At 39.4% G+C, this 15,604-nt stretch overlaps 1 protein-coding gene across 1 annotated transcript; it reads left to right on the top strand.

Moving 5' to 3' along the window:
• The first annotated feature begins 384 nt into the window (after positions 1–384).
• Positions 385–13,558, top strand: LOC127449616 (NACHT, LRR and PYD domains-containing protein 12-like). The gene is made up of 7 exons (XM_051713141.1): positions 385–640; positions 5,641–5,688; positions 5,786–7,727; positions 8,534–8,707; positions 10,306–10,479; positions 12,029–12,075; positions 12,166–13,558. The coding sequence occupies exons 1-7, from the start codon at positions 385–387 to the stop codon at positions 12,867–12,869; spliced, it is 3,345 nt and encodes a 1,114-aa protein (XP_051569101.1). The 3' UTR covers positions 12,870–13,558.
• Positions 13,559–15,604: the final 2,046 nt, after the last annotated feature.

Below are 15,604 nucleotides of genomic sequence, written 5' to 3'. Positions count from 1 at the left end.
TTTTTTCATAATGATAGATTATGTCAGGATTGGCCCACGGGCCAAATGCAGCCTGTCAACTTTTTTGTTGCAGCCCGCAAGAGATTTAAAAAAAAAACAGAATTTCGGCCGGTATTAAGAAATTATGTAAAATTCATAGTCTGAACACAGGGTGTCGCTATCACGTTCAGGTGGAGCAGTGAACTGGTTAATTTTGATGTTTCATTGAATAAGAAAAATTACTCATAGGCTTCCCAATGCCTCTTGAGTGAGGAGCTCCATACACACTTGTTATACTGTCATTTCATATCACAATCAATAATTAGCTGCAAAGATCAACATTAAAAGTGAAACTATTTCAAAACGTTTTCCTCTTGTCCAACAGAAGTGAGTCAGTGACAGACGATGTCATCTGTCCAAGAGCTTCTTTATGACACACTAGATGACTTAGAAGAAGAAAAACTGAAGAGATTTAAGAGCCTCTTAAGACAAAATGGACACATTCGAGCTGCTCAGCTGGAGAAGGCAGATGCCACTGACACAGTGGATATTATGGTGGATTGTTTTGGGTCAGAGGGAGCTGTGAAGATTACACTGAAGATCCTGAAGAAGATAAATCAAAACCAGTTGGCTGAAGAGTTACAAAACAAGAACACAGAAGGTAATAAAAGGAGTACTGACCACAGAGGATAGGAGGGAAAATATGTATGTAGGAAAAAGAGGCAGTTCTGAAGGCAAGCATTATGGCTTTGAAATTGATGTAGGCAGCTACTGCTAACCAGTGGAGCAAGACTAAGAAGGGTGCAACATGAGCCCTCTTACAGGTAGGTGGTAAAAATAACACTTGTAGTGCAGTGTTTTGAATAATCTGTAGAAGCTTAATTGCACTAACTGAAAGGCAGAACATCAGAGCATTGCAATAGTCCAGTTCTGAGATGTCAAAGGATACAATTAAATTAAATTATTTAATAAATTGCGCAGCTCTGTTTTCCGGACTGTATTCACAAATTACCATTAAATTTACAGCCCTCTAGATTCACTAATTGCACATTTGTGTAATTTCAAATTTGAATTTACATTTATTCTTTTAGCAGACACTTTTATCCAAAGTGACTTACCAAATGAGGAAGGATACAACATAAGCAATTAATCTTAAGAAGACAGTAACACAGGGGGGCCTGGGTAGCTCAGCGAGTATTGACGCTGACTACTAGGGATGCATACCTGGATCGGTATCGGCTCCAGTACTGACGTTTTTAAATGGATTGGGTATCAGTCTGACGAGCCCGATACTGTGTGTTAGTCATGTTCATTACTGTCAAGCTCAAAAAATGACATAAAAGAACCATTAAAACACAATTAAATTAGTTAATATGACTTGTGCATTTTATTCAAAGCCACTTGAAGACGTGCAATAGCTCTGTGAATCACAAAAGGCTGTGTATTATAAGTAAATATATAAAATGCACATGCTTCTCCAGCGCGTTATTGAATGGCGCTGCTCTGTTGACACACACACAAGCGTGTGCGGCTATTTTTAGCCTTCGCAGCGGTGCGTAACATTTGAGCGCTACTCACGAACAACATCTCAGATGTAGCTGCTCAATAGTTTGGTTCACTAATAGTTTGGTATAATACGCATTTAGAATGGCACTGGAATATCGGAATTGGATCGGAAGAGAAAAAGTGGTATCAGTGCATCCCTACTGAACACCACCCCTGGAGTCACAAGTTCGAATCCAGGGTGTGCTGAGTGACTCCAGCTAGGTCTCCTAAGCAACCAAATTGGCCCGGTTGTTAGGGAGGGTAGAGTCACATGGGGTAACCTCCTGGTGGTCGCGATTAGTGGTTCTCGCTCTCAGTGGGGCATGTGGTAAGTTGTGCATGGATCGCGGAGAGTGGCATGAGCCTCCACATGCTGGGAGTCTCCGCTGTGTCGTGCACAATGAGCCACATGATAAGATGCATGGATTGACTGTCTCAGAAGCGGAGGCAACTGAGACTTGTCCTCCACCACCCAGATTGAGGTGAGTAACCGTGCCACCACGAGGACCTACTAAGTATTCCAAATTGGGCAGAAAAGGGGATAAACATAAAAAAGACAGTAACACAAAAACTGGTGCAATACAAAGTTTAATTGTATTAGAAAAGTACTAGCCAAGACAGATATTAGAGGTCAAAAATATATATATTTTTAATGTGTAGGTTTAAGTGCTCATGAAAAAGTTGTGTCTTTAGCTCTTTTTGAAGACAGCGAGTGAGTCTGCTTTACAAATGAAGTTGACAAGGTCGTTCCACCATCAAGGTACAGTGAAGCCAAAAGTCCAGGAAAGTGCCTCTTTGTGTTCATTTGCCGGAAATTCATCTAAAAGAGTATTACAGTAATCTAGTCTAGATATAACAAGCGACGAGTTGTGTAGCATGTTCAGAGAGAAAGGGTCTTATCTTCCTCATGTTGTAGAGTGAAAAGGTCTGTTTTTGAGATGTGGTTGGTGACGTTGAGTTGGTCGTCAATGGTTACCCCCAAGTTTCTTACTGTTTTGGATGGTGTTATTGTAGATGAACCCAGCTAAACTGTGATGTTGTGCTCAACAGCAGGGTTGGCTGGAAAGATGAGAAGCTCGGTCTTCGCTAGGCTGAGTTGAAAGTGGTTTTCCTTCATCCAAGCCGAGTTGTCTTCCAGGCAGGCCGAGATCCAAGCAGTCACCATGGGGTCGTCAGTCTGGATAGACAAGTAGAGCTGCATGTCATCGGCATAGCAGTGGTACGAAAACCTGTGTGCTGAAATTATGGGTCCCAGTGATGTGTAACATAGAGAAGAGGAGTGGGCCAAGCACTGAGCCCTGAGGTACCCCAGTAAGTAGCTGATGTGACTTGGACACCCCATCTCTCCAGGCTACCTTGAAAGACCTACCTGACAGATAGGACTTGAGCCAGCCAAGCACAGTTCCTGTGATGTCCAGAGTAGAGTGGGTGAACAGGATTATCTGATGGTTGACTGTGTCAAAGACTGCAGATAGGTCCAGCAGAATGAGGACAGATGATCTGGAGAATATTCTTGGCCGCTAAAAGTTACTATTCAAATCTAAAATAACCTCATAACAACAGATTTTCATGGACAGAAGGTTCATGCAGTTTAAGAAAATATAACATAATATGGTACCATTTTATAATAATAATAGTAATTATAGTAGTAGTTATGAATTGTTGTTGGGCTTCATATATTCAGATATAAGACAAAGGCAGGCCTACATACAGTCATAAAGCCTGACTGAGGCCTACATAGAGCCATAAAGTCAAACTACAACAATCGCGGCAAAATCAAACAAAGGGAGTATAAAACAGACTACAAATACCATGAAGCCTTGCTCACTTTACACCTATGTGTGAAATTCTGAAGGATCGAACTCTCAACTTCTATTGGATGAGGCACATGACAGAACGTGCCCTCAACCATGACGTCATCGGGAGTAGAAAAACCTGTGAGATCTTTCTGGACGTTGCTTCCAGCACCATTACCTGCCGTGGCTAGAGGCAGCTCATTGCTGCTCTCAGGTGTAGCCTCGTTGCACAAGGAAGTAACGTATGACTTGAAAATGTGGCCATACAATCTCCATCTCGCTGGACGAGTCGAGATTTCTCCATGTTCCACCGAACATGCTAATGGCTCCGAAGGAGACCACCAAGCAATCCGCATCTTCACCCATTTGCCTGGGTGAAGTGCCTCTTCAACTAAGTCGACTTCGCTGATTTCTCCGCCAGCCCGCTGAGAATCAGCAGCCGTACCGCCCGCCGACAGAGCGAGGAAACAGCCTCCCGTCATCACCCGAGCTTCAAGGAACCGATTTGGAGTCAAACGATGGACGAACACACATTCTACCCACGTCCTCACACGATTCAAGTAAGAGGTTTACGTCTGGGCAGAGATAGATTATTATAGTGTGTTATTCTTGTGTATCAAGGCTATTGCTTGTACAGTTTACGGACCGCCGAGGCCACTTATTGCCGCTAATAATACTCAAGGTATTAATGTAACGTACTGTTACCATGAATGAGATTTGCTGTGTTGTTGTCCAACCACGTTAGACTGTTATGTATTTCCGCCATCGCGGGTGAGACCGGCACACTGAGTTTATCCATTGACAAACCAAAGACCGCGGGGCGGTTTACGAGCCGTTCACCGCGTCTCTGATTGATAAACTAACAGCTGCTTTCTTTCCCACGATTGCGAAAACTGGCTTCGGTGCAATCACTCTGTTCTCTCTCTCTCTTGTACTAACCCCCCACACACACACACGACCCCTCACAAACATACCTACACACACATTTGACTAGTAGTTAACTTGCCGATAAAGCTCAGCTTTGTCCGTAAGTTATCGTACAAGCGGAGACACGTGTTAAACGGGCAGACACCATTAACCAGGTTCTCTCCGCCTACATTCGTGGCCATATTCTCTGGCCAGAAACCTCACGTGACGTACTCTCCATGATAGCCACGTCCGCCATTTCATGCGTCACTCCTTACACACACGCACACACACACATACCTTCCTCTCATGTATTATAGGCTTACTTTGTTACCATATCTAATCATGTTACTGTTTAGTTTGTAGTTGGAAGTCGGAAGTTTATTGACTGCATTGCATTGATTATTAATTGATAATACTGCATCAATAAACTTGGTTATACTTTAGAGGGAAGTGTTTTGGTTTGTTTTGCATACACCTGTGCCAAGGGCTGGCAGGGGATGTCAGTGTTTGGATTCAAGCCTTCATTGTTTTCCTTGTGAATGTCAATGTTCTCCAGACGTTAACTTTCCTAAGTGAACAATCCTATATTGAGACTGCTATACTGTCTGGTTATAAGGCCCTGATTCCAGGGTGGTGCCCCTGCGATATTAATCCTTATTAATATTCTATTGATTTTGATAATTTATAATTATCTTTGATGATTGTTGATTTGAAGGATAAATAAGCTAGTGTTAATTCTAATCAATGTTCCATTGATTTTAATAATGAATGATTATCTTTTAATAATTCATATTCTATTGAATTTGATAATTGATGGTTATCTTTGATGATTATTGATTTAAAGGATTAAAAAGCTAACATTGATTCTAATCAATGTTCCATTGATTTTAATAATTAATAATAGTCTTTGATAATTATTAATTATTGCTAATAGCCAAACCCGCTCCTGAACATAGCGCACAACATTGTTGTTGTTAATATTTTACAAAAATATATTTCCATAATAATTTTTTAACTTATTAATAATTTAAGTCAACAAATCACATTTTTCAAAATAATCGCAATTAGATTTTTTGCCCAAATTGTTCAGCAATGCCTGTATGATTGGGCCCAGTGAAGATGTATATTAAGAAGCCAACAGGACCAAGCATTGAACCTTGAGGTTCACCAGTTGTTTGCTGATTGTGATTTTGACACACCTCCTTTCCAAGAAACCTAGCAGAAATAAAGATAAAAGGAGAGCAGAATGATTGAAATGTATGCAAGGTACTTTTTGTGTGCCGTTTCTTCTAAGCCGTCCTGTCCTTAGTCTGATGGACATAAGGAACCCACTATTTAATACTACACAACCATATCTACATTAATATTATCCATATTTATCTTATTTTGTCCCTCTTCTTGTTTCTTATAGAGCAGCAAACCCCATCAGAGACAACAGAGAAACACACTGGAAAGGAAGGTGAACCAGCTGAAGTCAATTGTTTTTTCTTTTTTTTTTTTACAGTGGGCTTAGAAATTAGTTTGGAATTTGGATTCTTATTTTTATCTTTGTTCAGGGCAGTGTTACTTTCAGAATTCAATTGCAATATGTCTACACCAGTTAATTGGGATGATAATCAGGCCAGTGTTTAAAACATTTGTCACATATGTGTTATTTTTACTCACCTTTTCCTACTTACATTGCACAGAGGATTTGGGGCTGCAGAAATTCTTGAAAAATCACAAATTAAACATGAAGGAGGAGGCAGAACATATTTTTGAGGGCAAAAAGGAAAACGAAGCACATCTCAAGGATGTTTACACAGAACTCTTTATCACTGAGGGGGATATAAAAGAAGTGAATGAAGAACATGAGATCTTAAAGATTGATGATGCTTTGAAGACCCCAATATCAGAGGACAGGCCAGTCAACTGCAATGACATATTTAGTCTGAGGAAAAATAAGAAAAAGATTGTTCTGACCAAGGGCATCGCTGGCATTGGAAAAACAGTCTTGGTGCACAAGTTCATACTTGACTGGGCAGAAGGAATAGCCAATCAGGATATAGACTGCATGTTCCTGCTTCCATTCCGAAAGATTAATTTGGTTAAAAATAAGGAGATGAGTTTTCATGAATTTCTACAGGTATTTTGTCCTAAACTGAAGGAACTGGACAAAACTAAGTTATATAAGAGTTGTAAGCTTGCGTTTATCTTTGATGGACTTGATGAGAGTCGACTGCTTTTGAATTTTGAAAGTGAAATGCTGAGTAGTGTTGAGGAAAGATCTTCTGTAGATGCACTGTTTACAAATCTGGTCATAGGTTATCTCTTGCCTTCAGCACTTATCTGGGTAACCTCCCGACCAGCAGCAGCCAATCAAATCCCTCCTGAGTATATAGGTTTGTTCACAGAGGTGCGAGGATTCACTGATAAACAGAAAGAGGAGTACTTCAGAAAGAGAATCAAAGATGAGACACAGGCCTCCAAAATTATCTCACACATCAAGACATCTCGTAGTCTCTACATCATGTGTTACATTCCTGTGTTCTGTTGGATCACAGCAACGGTTCTCCAGGAAATTCTCATAAAGAACAGTGCAGAGAACATTGACACAACACTCACTGAAATGTACATTCACTTTCTGCTGATACAGATGAACATGAAGAACCAGAAGTATGATGGGACAACAAAAAGACAACGCACAAAGCTCTTAGATTCCAATAAAACTGTGATTTTGAAGTTAGCCAAGCTAGCTTTTGAGCAACTAAAGAAGAAAAACACAATGTTCTATGAGGATGAGCTGGAAGAATGTGGTATTGATGTGAGTGAAGACAATGAGTCCACAGGAATGCTCACTGAGATCTTCAAGAAGGAAGCTGGACTTCATGAGATGAAGGTCTTCTGCTTTGTACATCTGAGTGTTCAGGAGTTCCTTGCTGCAGTACATGTGTTCCTCTCCTACATGAACAAGAACATGGAGGAGCTTCAGTTTTTCTTTGAAGAGCTGCAAGGAGCCCACATGAATGAATATCTGGCAGACAAAAATATTGCATTGCATGACTTATTGAAGAAGGCTATTGACAAAGCAATGCAAAGTGATAAAGGACATTTAGACCTTTTTTTACGGTTTCTGTTGGGCCTTTCACTAGAATCCAATCAGAAACTTCTCAAAGGCCTGTTTACACACACTGAATACAGCACAGAGAGCATTACAAAAACAACTGATCACATTACAAGACGATTACAAACCCAGGGCATCTCAACTGAAGCTTCAATCAACCTATTGTACTGCTTGCTTGAGCTGAATGACAAATCATTATTGAATGAAATCCAAAGACACCTTAGTTCAGATGGTCATCCAGGACGATTCATGTCACCTTCTATGTGCTCATTGCTGACCTGTGTACTATTGATGTTAGGGGACATGCTGGATGAGGTCAACATGAAGATGTACAATACATCATGGCAAGGTTATCAGAGACTAGTCCCAGCTGTGAGATGCTGCAGAAATGCCTTGTAAGTAAAAGTTATAAAGGCCATTTACAGCCTCTGTAACACTATACTTTGCACTCCATTCACTCCCATTGAAACGCATCCATACGTGGAAGACCAGTAAAGCAAGCTCATGCGAAGAAATATTGCGTTCCGCTGCGAATGAAAGTTTGCAAATCCATAAGATGAGAGGACGCATGACCAACTGAAGATCGAAACGTCACATGCTGACCTCTTTGCTTAATACAAAGAGAACATATTTCAAAGTTGCATGTATCATTGTTGCAGGAGAGTGAGGAGACAATATATTGTACAACTTTTTAATATACTGTATTATATATTATTTATAATGTGTTATTTCTAAAACCGGAAGCCCTCATCCACGACATCATAACCTGGTCCGTTGCATTGTCTGAAAAATTTCAAATGCTCAAAGCCTAGTGTGACTGCCCCTTAATCCAAGGTTTTTTACTCTTCATAAGAAAACATTTGCAATGTAAGATGGAGTGTGAAATATCCTAGTCCTGATTTTGGATGGTATAATCTGTTGTAACTGAACCAACAGTTAAAAAGAGCTAAAAAAAATATATATATATTGTGTCCTTTATAGATGTACTTTTGATTATTTTTATTACTTTCGCTTGTTTATTGTGAAGCATTAGTTGCAGCAGAATAATACGTTCCAGTATTGTTCTGTCTTGAACGCCATGCATATTAACAGAACACAAAATATTATATTATAACTGATCAGACAACCACTTTTCATACAATATTATACAGAAAAAAAATACACAAATATATGCTTTGGACAAATATTCTGTTTTTGGCAGATTTGACAGCTGTCGTCTTACTGATAGCTGCTGTGAAAGTGTGGCTTTTGCCCTGCAGTTACCAAATTCCCCCTTGAGAGTGCTGGACATGAGTAACAATAACCTAAAAGATGCAGGAGTGAAGCTGCTCTCTGATGGACTCAAGAATCCACACTGTCATCTAGAGATACTGAGGTTTGTGTCTCATAAGGTTTCATTTATACATTGATGCATTAGAAAGTTATCATTATCCAAATGTTTAAGAAATATTAAACAAATATTTTGTATGTCATCTATAACTTATAAAAGAGTAAAGTAAAACATTAATTTAAAATCGATGAACGTTTTCAGGGCATTTTAAGATACTTTTTTTAAGTGAAAAATTGAAAAGACATATGGATATCTATTGGATCATCTCCATATAAATAATTATCAACAGAGATCAGAGGACACTGTATATTTAATCACCAAAAACTGCAGATTGTGTCATGGTCCTGTCACTCTGTCAGTCTGGGTTTTGGTCTGACAGGACCATGGCATTATCGTCCCATGTCTGTCTTGTGTTTCGTTGTCTGTCATTGTGTGAGTGCACGGTTTCGGTTGTATTCCCTGCCATGCACTCTTTGGTCCGTCTTGTTTCATGTCGGGAACATGGTGTCTGGATCCTGACTTTCTGTCTGGTTCAGTTTTCGTCTGTGTCGGGATCCAGACACTCATGTTCCATGTCTGTCTGTTATTGACGTGGGTGCATCGTGCTTATGTCATCTTGGCAGCATGCACTCGCGCCAATAGTTTGTCTGGTTCTCGTGAACGCGGGTGTGCCTTGTGTCACGCTCGCGTTGCGTTGTGCACCTGGCTCGCGAGCTGTCTTCATGTTGTGTTGAGGTTCAGTCACTTCGGTCTAAGCTGTCGGGTGTGTGTGTGGCTGAACTCTCGCAGAGGTGTCCTGTTTTGTTTTTGTCGCCTGCTGCGTGCATCGCATGGCATTTGCCTCGCAATGTACGCTCAGGTTTCGCTTAGTGTGAGAATGCATGGCATCGCTTTATTTGGTGTTGCTACGCATTCTCTCATCTTGTTTGTTGGTTGGCATGGGCATATATTGCCTTATTGTCTTGGCAATGTGTGCTCATGCCATTCTGGTGTTTTGTTGTCTTGTAGGAGCACGTGGCTTTGTTTTGTTTCTGTATCGCCGCATGTCTCTCTGTTTTACGTCATATCCCACCTCCTTGTTTGCCCATTATTAGTTTAACCCATTTGATTTCTCTCCCTATATTAGTCTCCTCATGTTTGCTGTCCAGTGCCAGTTTGACTTATTTCCAGTCTTGTGTGTCTTGTGTTTCCATTCGGTCTTGCTTCCAGTCCCAGTCCTGTTCGGTCTGGTTGGTCCTGATTTCCAGTTACCCTCTACCCCAGCCCTGGATTATATTTCTTTGTTTTATCCCCTTCGGGGTAGTTTATCTTTATTGTTTTTTCCCCCTTGTGGGAGTTTTATGTTGGTTTTTGCTTTTATAAATAAATCCCCTTTTTATCTCTGCTTTTAGGTCCTGCCTCTGCAATCTCTGACAGCTTGTCCAATCAGCAAGATCAGTTTCTAATATCTCTTCACCAGTAACAAATTAGTTAAACCAAATCCTCACCTGACAAAAGCAAAAAATAAAAAATAAAATCTAAAAATTTAGGAAAATGCAAAAAACATTTGTCAAAATCTTTGTTTACTTCATCTAGAGTCATTCTGAGATTTAACATGCATTGATAATTCATCAAATATCTTCACTGTTGCTGTGTATTTGTAGATTATCTGGCTGTATGGTGACAAAGAAAGGCTGTCGTTATTTGGCCTCAGCTCTGAGTTCAAACCCCTCACACCTGAAAGAGCTGGATCTGAGCTACAATCATCCAGGAGAATCAGGAGTCAAACTGCTTTCTGCTAGACTGAACGACCAACACTGCAGACTGGAGAAACTCAAGTATGTTGGACAGTATGCCTTTGTAGAGCAGTATAGTTGCTAATTGTACATTTATGTTTAGCCAATTAAAAAAAGACAGAGAAAAACTCATCATCATTTAATATTATACAATTTCTTCTTTAAGCACTTTCCATCTGTGTTCAAACATTATGTTCATAATCTTATGTAATTTTTCTCCCCATCTAATATATTTCCTTCCACTCCATACTTGTATTCATCCTAATTATTTTTCTCCACTCCTTGTATTTGGAAGAGCTTCTGATTTAACTTTTACATTTGCTTTAAAGCTGCATTTAATTAAAATTGTACTGTTTTACAATGGGGAATAAGTATAAATGTAGGTGTAATGGACCTTATGTTCTTTAAAATTAGCCTAAACCAACAGCTTCCTTCTACAGAACTATTATAGGCTTATATTGACTGAATGACCCACCCCACCCTCATGCCATCATCACACCGCATCTTCTAAAGGTGTGTCTTTCAGCCAGGCTTACAATGGCAGTGGCCAGGAGGGAGGACTGCCGCAATTTCATAAGCCTCTCCAAGGCCTGACACCACACCCACTGTGTTTATCTCTTGCTCATCCCGCAACAGTGGTGGAGAATGCTGGTAAAGGTTGAGGAGAGACAGACAAAGTGGGTGTGGCATCAGGCTTCGGAGAGGCGAATATTTTAAATAATAAACTGCATAAAAAAGGGGGAAATAAAGTGTCCTTAGGGAAAGTGTTCAAAACAAAGAAGGAAATCTAGTGTCTTCACACTAGTAAAAAGTAAAAAGGGGCTTAGTGAAGGTCGGGGAGTAGTAATGGGCTGGTTCAGGAATAAGGAGCAGGGTCCGGTGATCACACGCATTCCTGTCCTTGGTAGAGGACACGAGTTGTGGTGGTTTCTTTGGCATCCTAATCTTCCCTGGACCGCGGCACTTGAGGGGAATAGTGGCCCAGCTTCCTGGCCTGTTGGCCGCAACTCATGCTCTCTTCCCCAGTGACACATCTAACCCATGACACGACGTATCTAATTCAGCCGGTACCCTCCCTGTTCTGCTCCTGGACCTGCTAGGATGCCAGGGTGCATCCACGGGAGAAAGAGACCCTTCTCCTGAGGAGAGGCGTACTCTGTGCTTTAAAGGCAGCAGTGATGTTGCTCTATTCATATCAGGTGTGCCTCATCATCCGCTGCCAAGCGAGGCTTATTAAATTGTGCTCTTCCTCCCTCCTACCCACTCTCGTTGTGAGCCTGGCTGAAGCACGGTCTTTAGAAGAGGATGGGAGATGATGACATGAGGAAGCTGTGTGTCGTTCCACTACAAGTTGTTATAAAAAAAAATCTATGTCTTCTAGACATATTCTCTCCAGACATGAACATGAGTAGTCTGAAATGTTTTGTTATATTCTGTTCTCACTGTTTGTTTTTTCTAGTTTTCTCGTTTATCCTTGCAGACATTTTACTCTAAATTTTACTGAGAGTTTTTCCGTTTGTTAGCACTCGGCACAAATGCATTAATTCTGTATCAAAATGAGAAAAATTTGACATCATGTTTGTGTTTATAGTGTGGATCATGGGGGAAAGATAAGGATTACAGAAGGGCCACAAAAATGTAGGTCTATACACAGACACAAATCTTTAGTGATTGTTGTTTTGTTGTATTATAAATGTTCTGTCATCTTATGTCTGTTCCTGTGTGCAGGGGCCTGTGATCTCACACTGGATCCAAACACAGTATACCCTAAACTCTCTCTGTCTGATGACAATAGAAAGGTGACACGTGTGGGAGAAGAGCAGTCATATGCTTGTCATCCAGAGAGATTTGACTGCTGTCCTCAGGTTCTCTGCAAAGAGAGTCTGTCTGGATGCTGTTACTGGGAGGCTGAATACTCAGGATGGGGGGCTGAAATATCAGTGTCATACAAAGGAATAAAAAGGAAAGGATTGAGTGATGACTGTGAGTTTGGGCGCAATGAAAAGTCCTGGAGTCTGATCTGCTCCAACTACAGAGTTACTTTTTGTCACAATAATCAGAGCACTGAAATATCTCTACCTGAACAGCGCTCAAAGAGAGTTGGAGTGTATCTGGACTGTCCAGGTGGCACTCTGACTTTCTACAACATCTCTGACAAACTCGGACTCAGGCGCATGAAAACATTCTGCCTCACACTCACTGAGCCCCTTTGTGCTGGATTTGGGGTTTTTCCTGGTTCCTCAGTGTCTCTTTGTGAGATTAAACCACTTTGTGCAATTAACAATATGCCACCAATCAGTATCCCATATCTTAATCTCTTGCAAATGGAACGTTCTGGCAATGCATCTACAGTCAGTTTACGTTCACTGTCTGACTACACTGAAAGAGCCAAGGCATCACGTGATCTCAGAAGGATTACTGCTGTCTTGTAAAATGAGAATAGATATAGGTTTATTAGGAAGTATATATGAACAACAGGTAAGATGGGCATGCCTGAATATGTTTTGTTGAATGATGAAGATGGAGACGGGTCCACAGGCATTTTCCCAGGGCCTCCGACAAGCAAGGGGCCCTGATGAACTATTTTTTGGGAACTATTAACTATGTTTTACAAATAACTATTTTATGCCAGTAACAAGGCAATGTAAAACACCTTGTTATATGATTTTTTTGGCATTTTTATTAACCCTATAACACCATATGTATAAAATATGATGAATTTTTTTTTTAAATCACAGAGATTTGAAAATTCTGACATATACTTTTATAAGATATATTTAAAGTGTGAATATTTCTGTGTATTTTCATATATGCAGCGTGCTCTGTTATTATAAAGATCTCATTATTTTTCATTACAAGCTATTATGATGTCAACTTACCATAAGTTCCTGAGACCCAGCGAAAAGTCTTACAATTTCCTTTTTCAACCCTCTACAGTCATGTTGGAGTAGCCAATCACCATTGGCTAGTACATTTTTGTTTTTACTCACCAGACTTTTGATGAAATGTAAGCGTAATGCAATTGAAAAAGATATTAAGCAAAACATGAAAGGGGGTCTCTTTTTTTTACGTATACGACTTCACGCAATATACTATGCAATATTGTAAATTTTATTTTATATTTCGCCTTATCATTTTAATCAAATTTTAGCTTTTAAAAATTTACAAATTTCACATTTTATCAATTAATATGATGTCATAAAATTGCATTTTTAATAATGATACAAGCTGTTGTCACTGTTTGAAATTTCATACAGATTTTTAATACAAAATTCACAAGGATGGAACCTAATAATGAAAATTAGGGCTGTCACGATTATGAAATTTGGCTGACAATTAATTATCAAACAAATTATTGCTATTATGATGATTACATGCCTGTTTTAGGGCTATGACGATTTATTGTCTGTTTTAGGTCTTTCACGAATATGTTGATTATTTGTCATGTAAACTGTCACTATGTGTGCTTCCAGAGGTGGGTAGAGTAGCCAAAAACTGTAAAACTAAAAGTACAATTACTTAAATTTTTTATTTTTTTTAAAATACTCAAGTAGAAGTAAAAGTTCTAACATAAATAATTATTTAAGTAAGAGTAAGAAAGTGTCCAATTAAAAGAGTACTCAACTAGTGAGTAACTCGTTACTTTCACAAATGACATAATAGACGTTAACTCCCCTATATTCCATTACATAATACACATTTAACATGTATTATAGAATTATTTTTATTATTATTAATGGAAATTCTGTCATCATTCACCATCATGTTGTTCCAAACCCATATGACTTTCTTTCTTCCTTGCAACACAATAAGGAGATATTAGACAGAATGTCTAATAGTCACTATTTACTTTCAGTGAATGTTTTTTTTCTCTCCATATTTTGAAAGTGAATGGTGACCGAGACTTTCAGTCCCTAACATTCTGTCTAACATATTTTGTGTTCCACATAATACAAAGGGTCACACTGGTTTGGAACAACATGAGGGTAAGGAAATGACAACAGAATATAAAATTATAGCTGAGCTATCACTTTAAAGGGATAGTTCACCCAAAAATTACAATTCTTTCATCATTTGATGTTCCAAAAAACACATAAAGGAAGCATAAATGTAATCCATAAGACTCCAGTAGTTAAATCCATATCTTCAGAAGTGATATGATGAAAAAAATGGTGTGGGTGAGAAACAGATCAATATTTGTAATTTTTTGCTAGACATTCTTCTCCCTGCCCAGCAGGGGGCGATATGCAGAGAAGACTGTGAATCACCAAAAACACAAGAAGAAGAATGTGAAGGTGGTCTGTTTCTCTGTTTCTCATCCACATCTATCACATCGCTTCTGAAGATACTGATTTAACCTCTGGAGTCTTATGGATTACTTTTATGCTGACTTGTTATGTGATTTTGTTCATCTTTAAAATTTTGCCACCCATTCACTTGCATTGTATGGACCAAAAGAGCTTAGAAATTCTTCTAAAAATCTTCATTTGAGGTCAGCAGATGAAAGAAAGTCATACACATCTGGGGTGGCATGAGGGTGAGTAAATAATGAGAATTTAAATTTTTGGGTGAACTATACCTTTAAGGGCTCTTGTCAGATCTGGATGAATTTGTCAATAAGAAGAGAGGTTTGGAAACATTTCTAGTAATTATTAAGGTGAAAACGTGAAAATTTCCCACAAGGACATTATATATAATGCTGAAATATAATCCAAAGCAAGATCATGCTTTATTAATGCCTACTTTTGCTATTTCATAGCTTTTAAAGTCCTGCGTGGATTCTTATTTCAGTGTAGTTACAGTTTGCAGTGTCGAAAGAATTTAGATCATTAGTTCTGTACAGCAGTACCGCCACTTTCTAAATGCAGTGTATGCAGCCTAGTCAAAGGGTGCCAACCCCGGTCGTGGAACACTCGCTGTGTCTGAAACTGCCCCCATCCACTATATAGTGCACTATTTCGAGTGTCCGCCATTTTGTAGGAGAGTAGGACTGAATTCTTAGTGAGCCACTCGTTCCCTACTTTTGTTCACTCATTCTTACCCACAATGCACACTAATTTCAGGTGTACATTTGATGTACAGACAACGGTTATTTGCCCACAATCCACCATGGGGAAGACATATGAGCTGGGAGTTTACTGCTTCCTTCACTCCTGCAATGTTTTAT

The sequence above is a fragment of the Myxocyprinus asiaticus genome, chromosome 12 (genome assembly GCF_019703515.2).
Source record: "Myxocyprinus asiaticus isolate MX2 ecotype Aquarium Trade chromosome 12, UBuf_Myxa_2, whole genome shotgun sequence".
Classification (NCBI taxonomy): Eukaryota; Metazoa; Chordata; class Actinopteri; order Cypriniformes; family Catostomidae; genus Myxocyprinus; species Myxocyprinus asiaticus.
This window is presented reverse-complemented; position numbering and strand designations above follow the sequence as displayed.

Coding starts and splice junctions, on each gene's coding strand:
- LOC127449616 (XM_051713141.1), top strand. CDS start 385: ATGTCATCTGTCCAAGAGCTTCTTTATGACACACTAGATGACTTAGAA. Junction 641..5,640: donor ACAAAACAAGAACACAGAAG/GTAATAAAAGGA, acceptor TGTTTCTTATAG/AGCAGCAAACCCCATCAGAG. Junction 5,689..5,785: donor GAAACACACTGGAAAGGAAG/GTGAACCAGCTG, acceptor ATCTTTGTTCAG/GGCAGTGTTACTTTCAGAAT.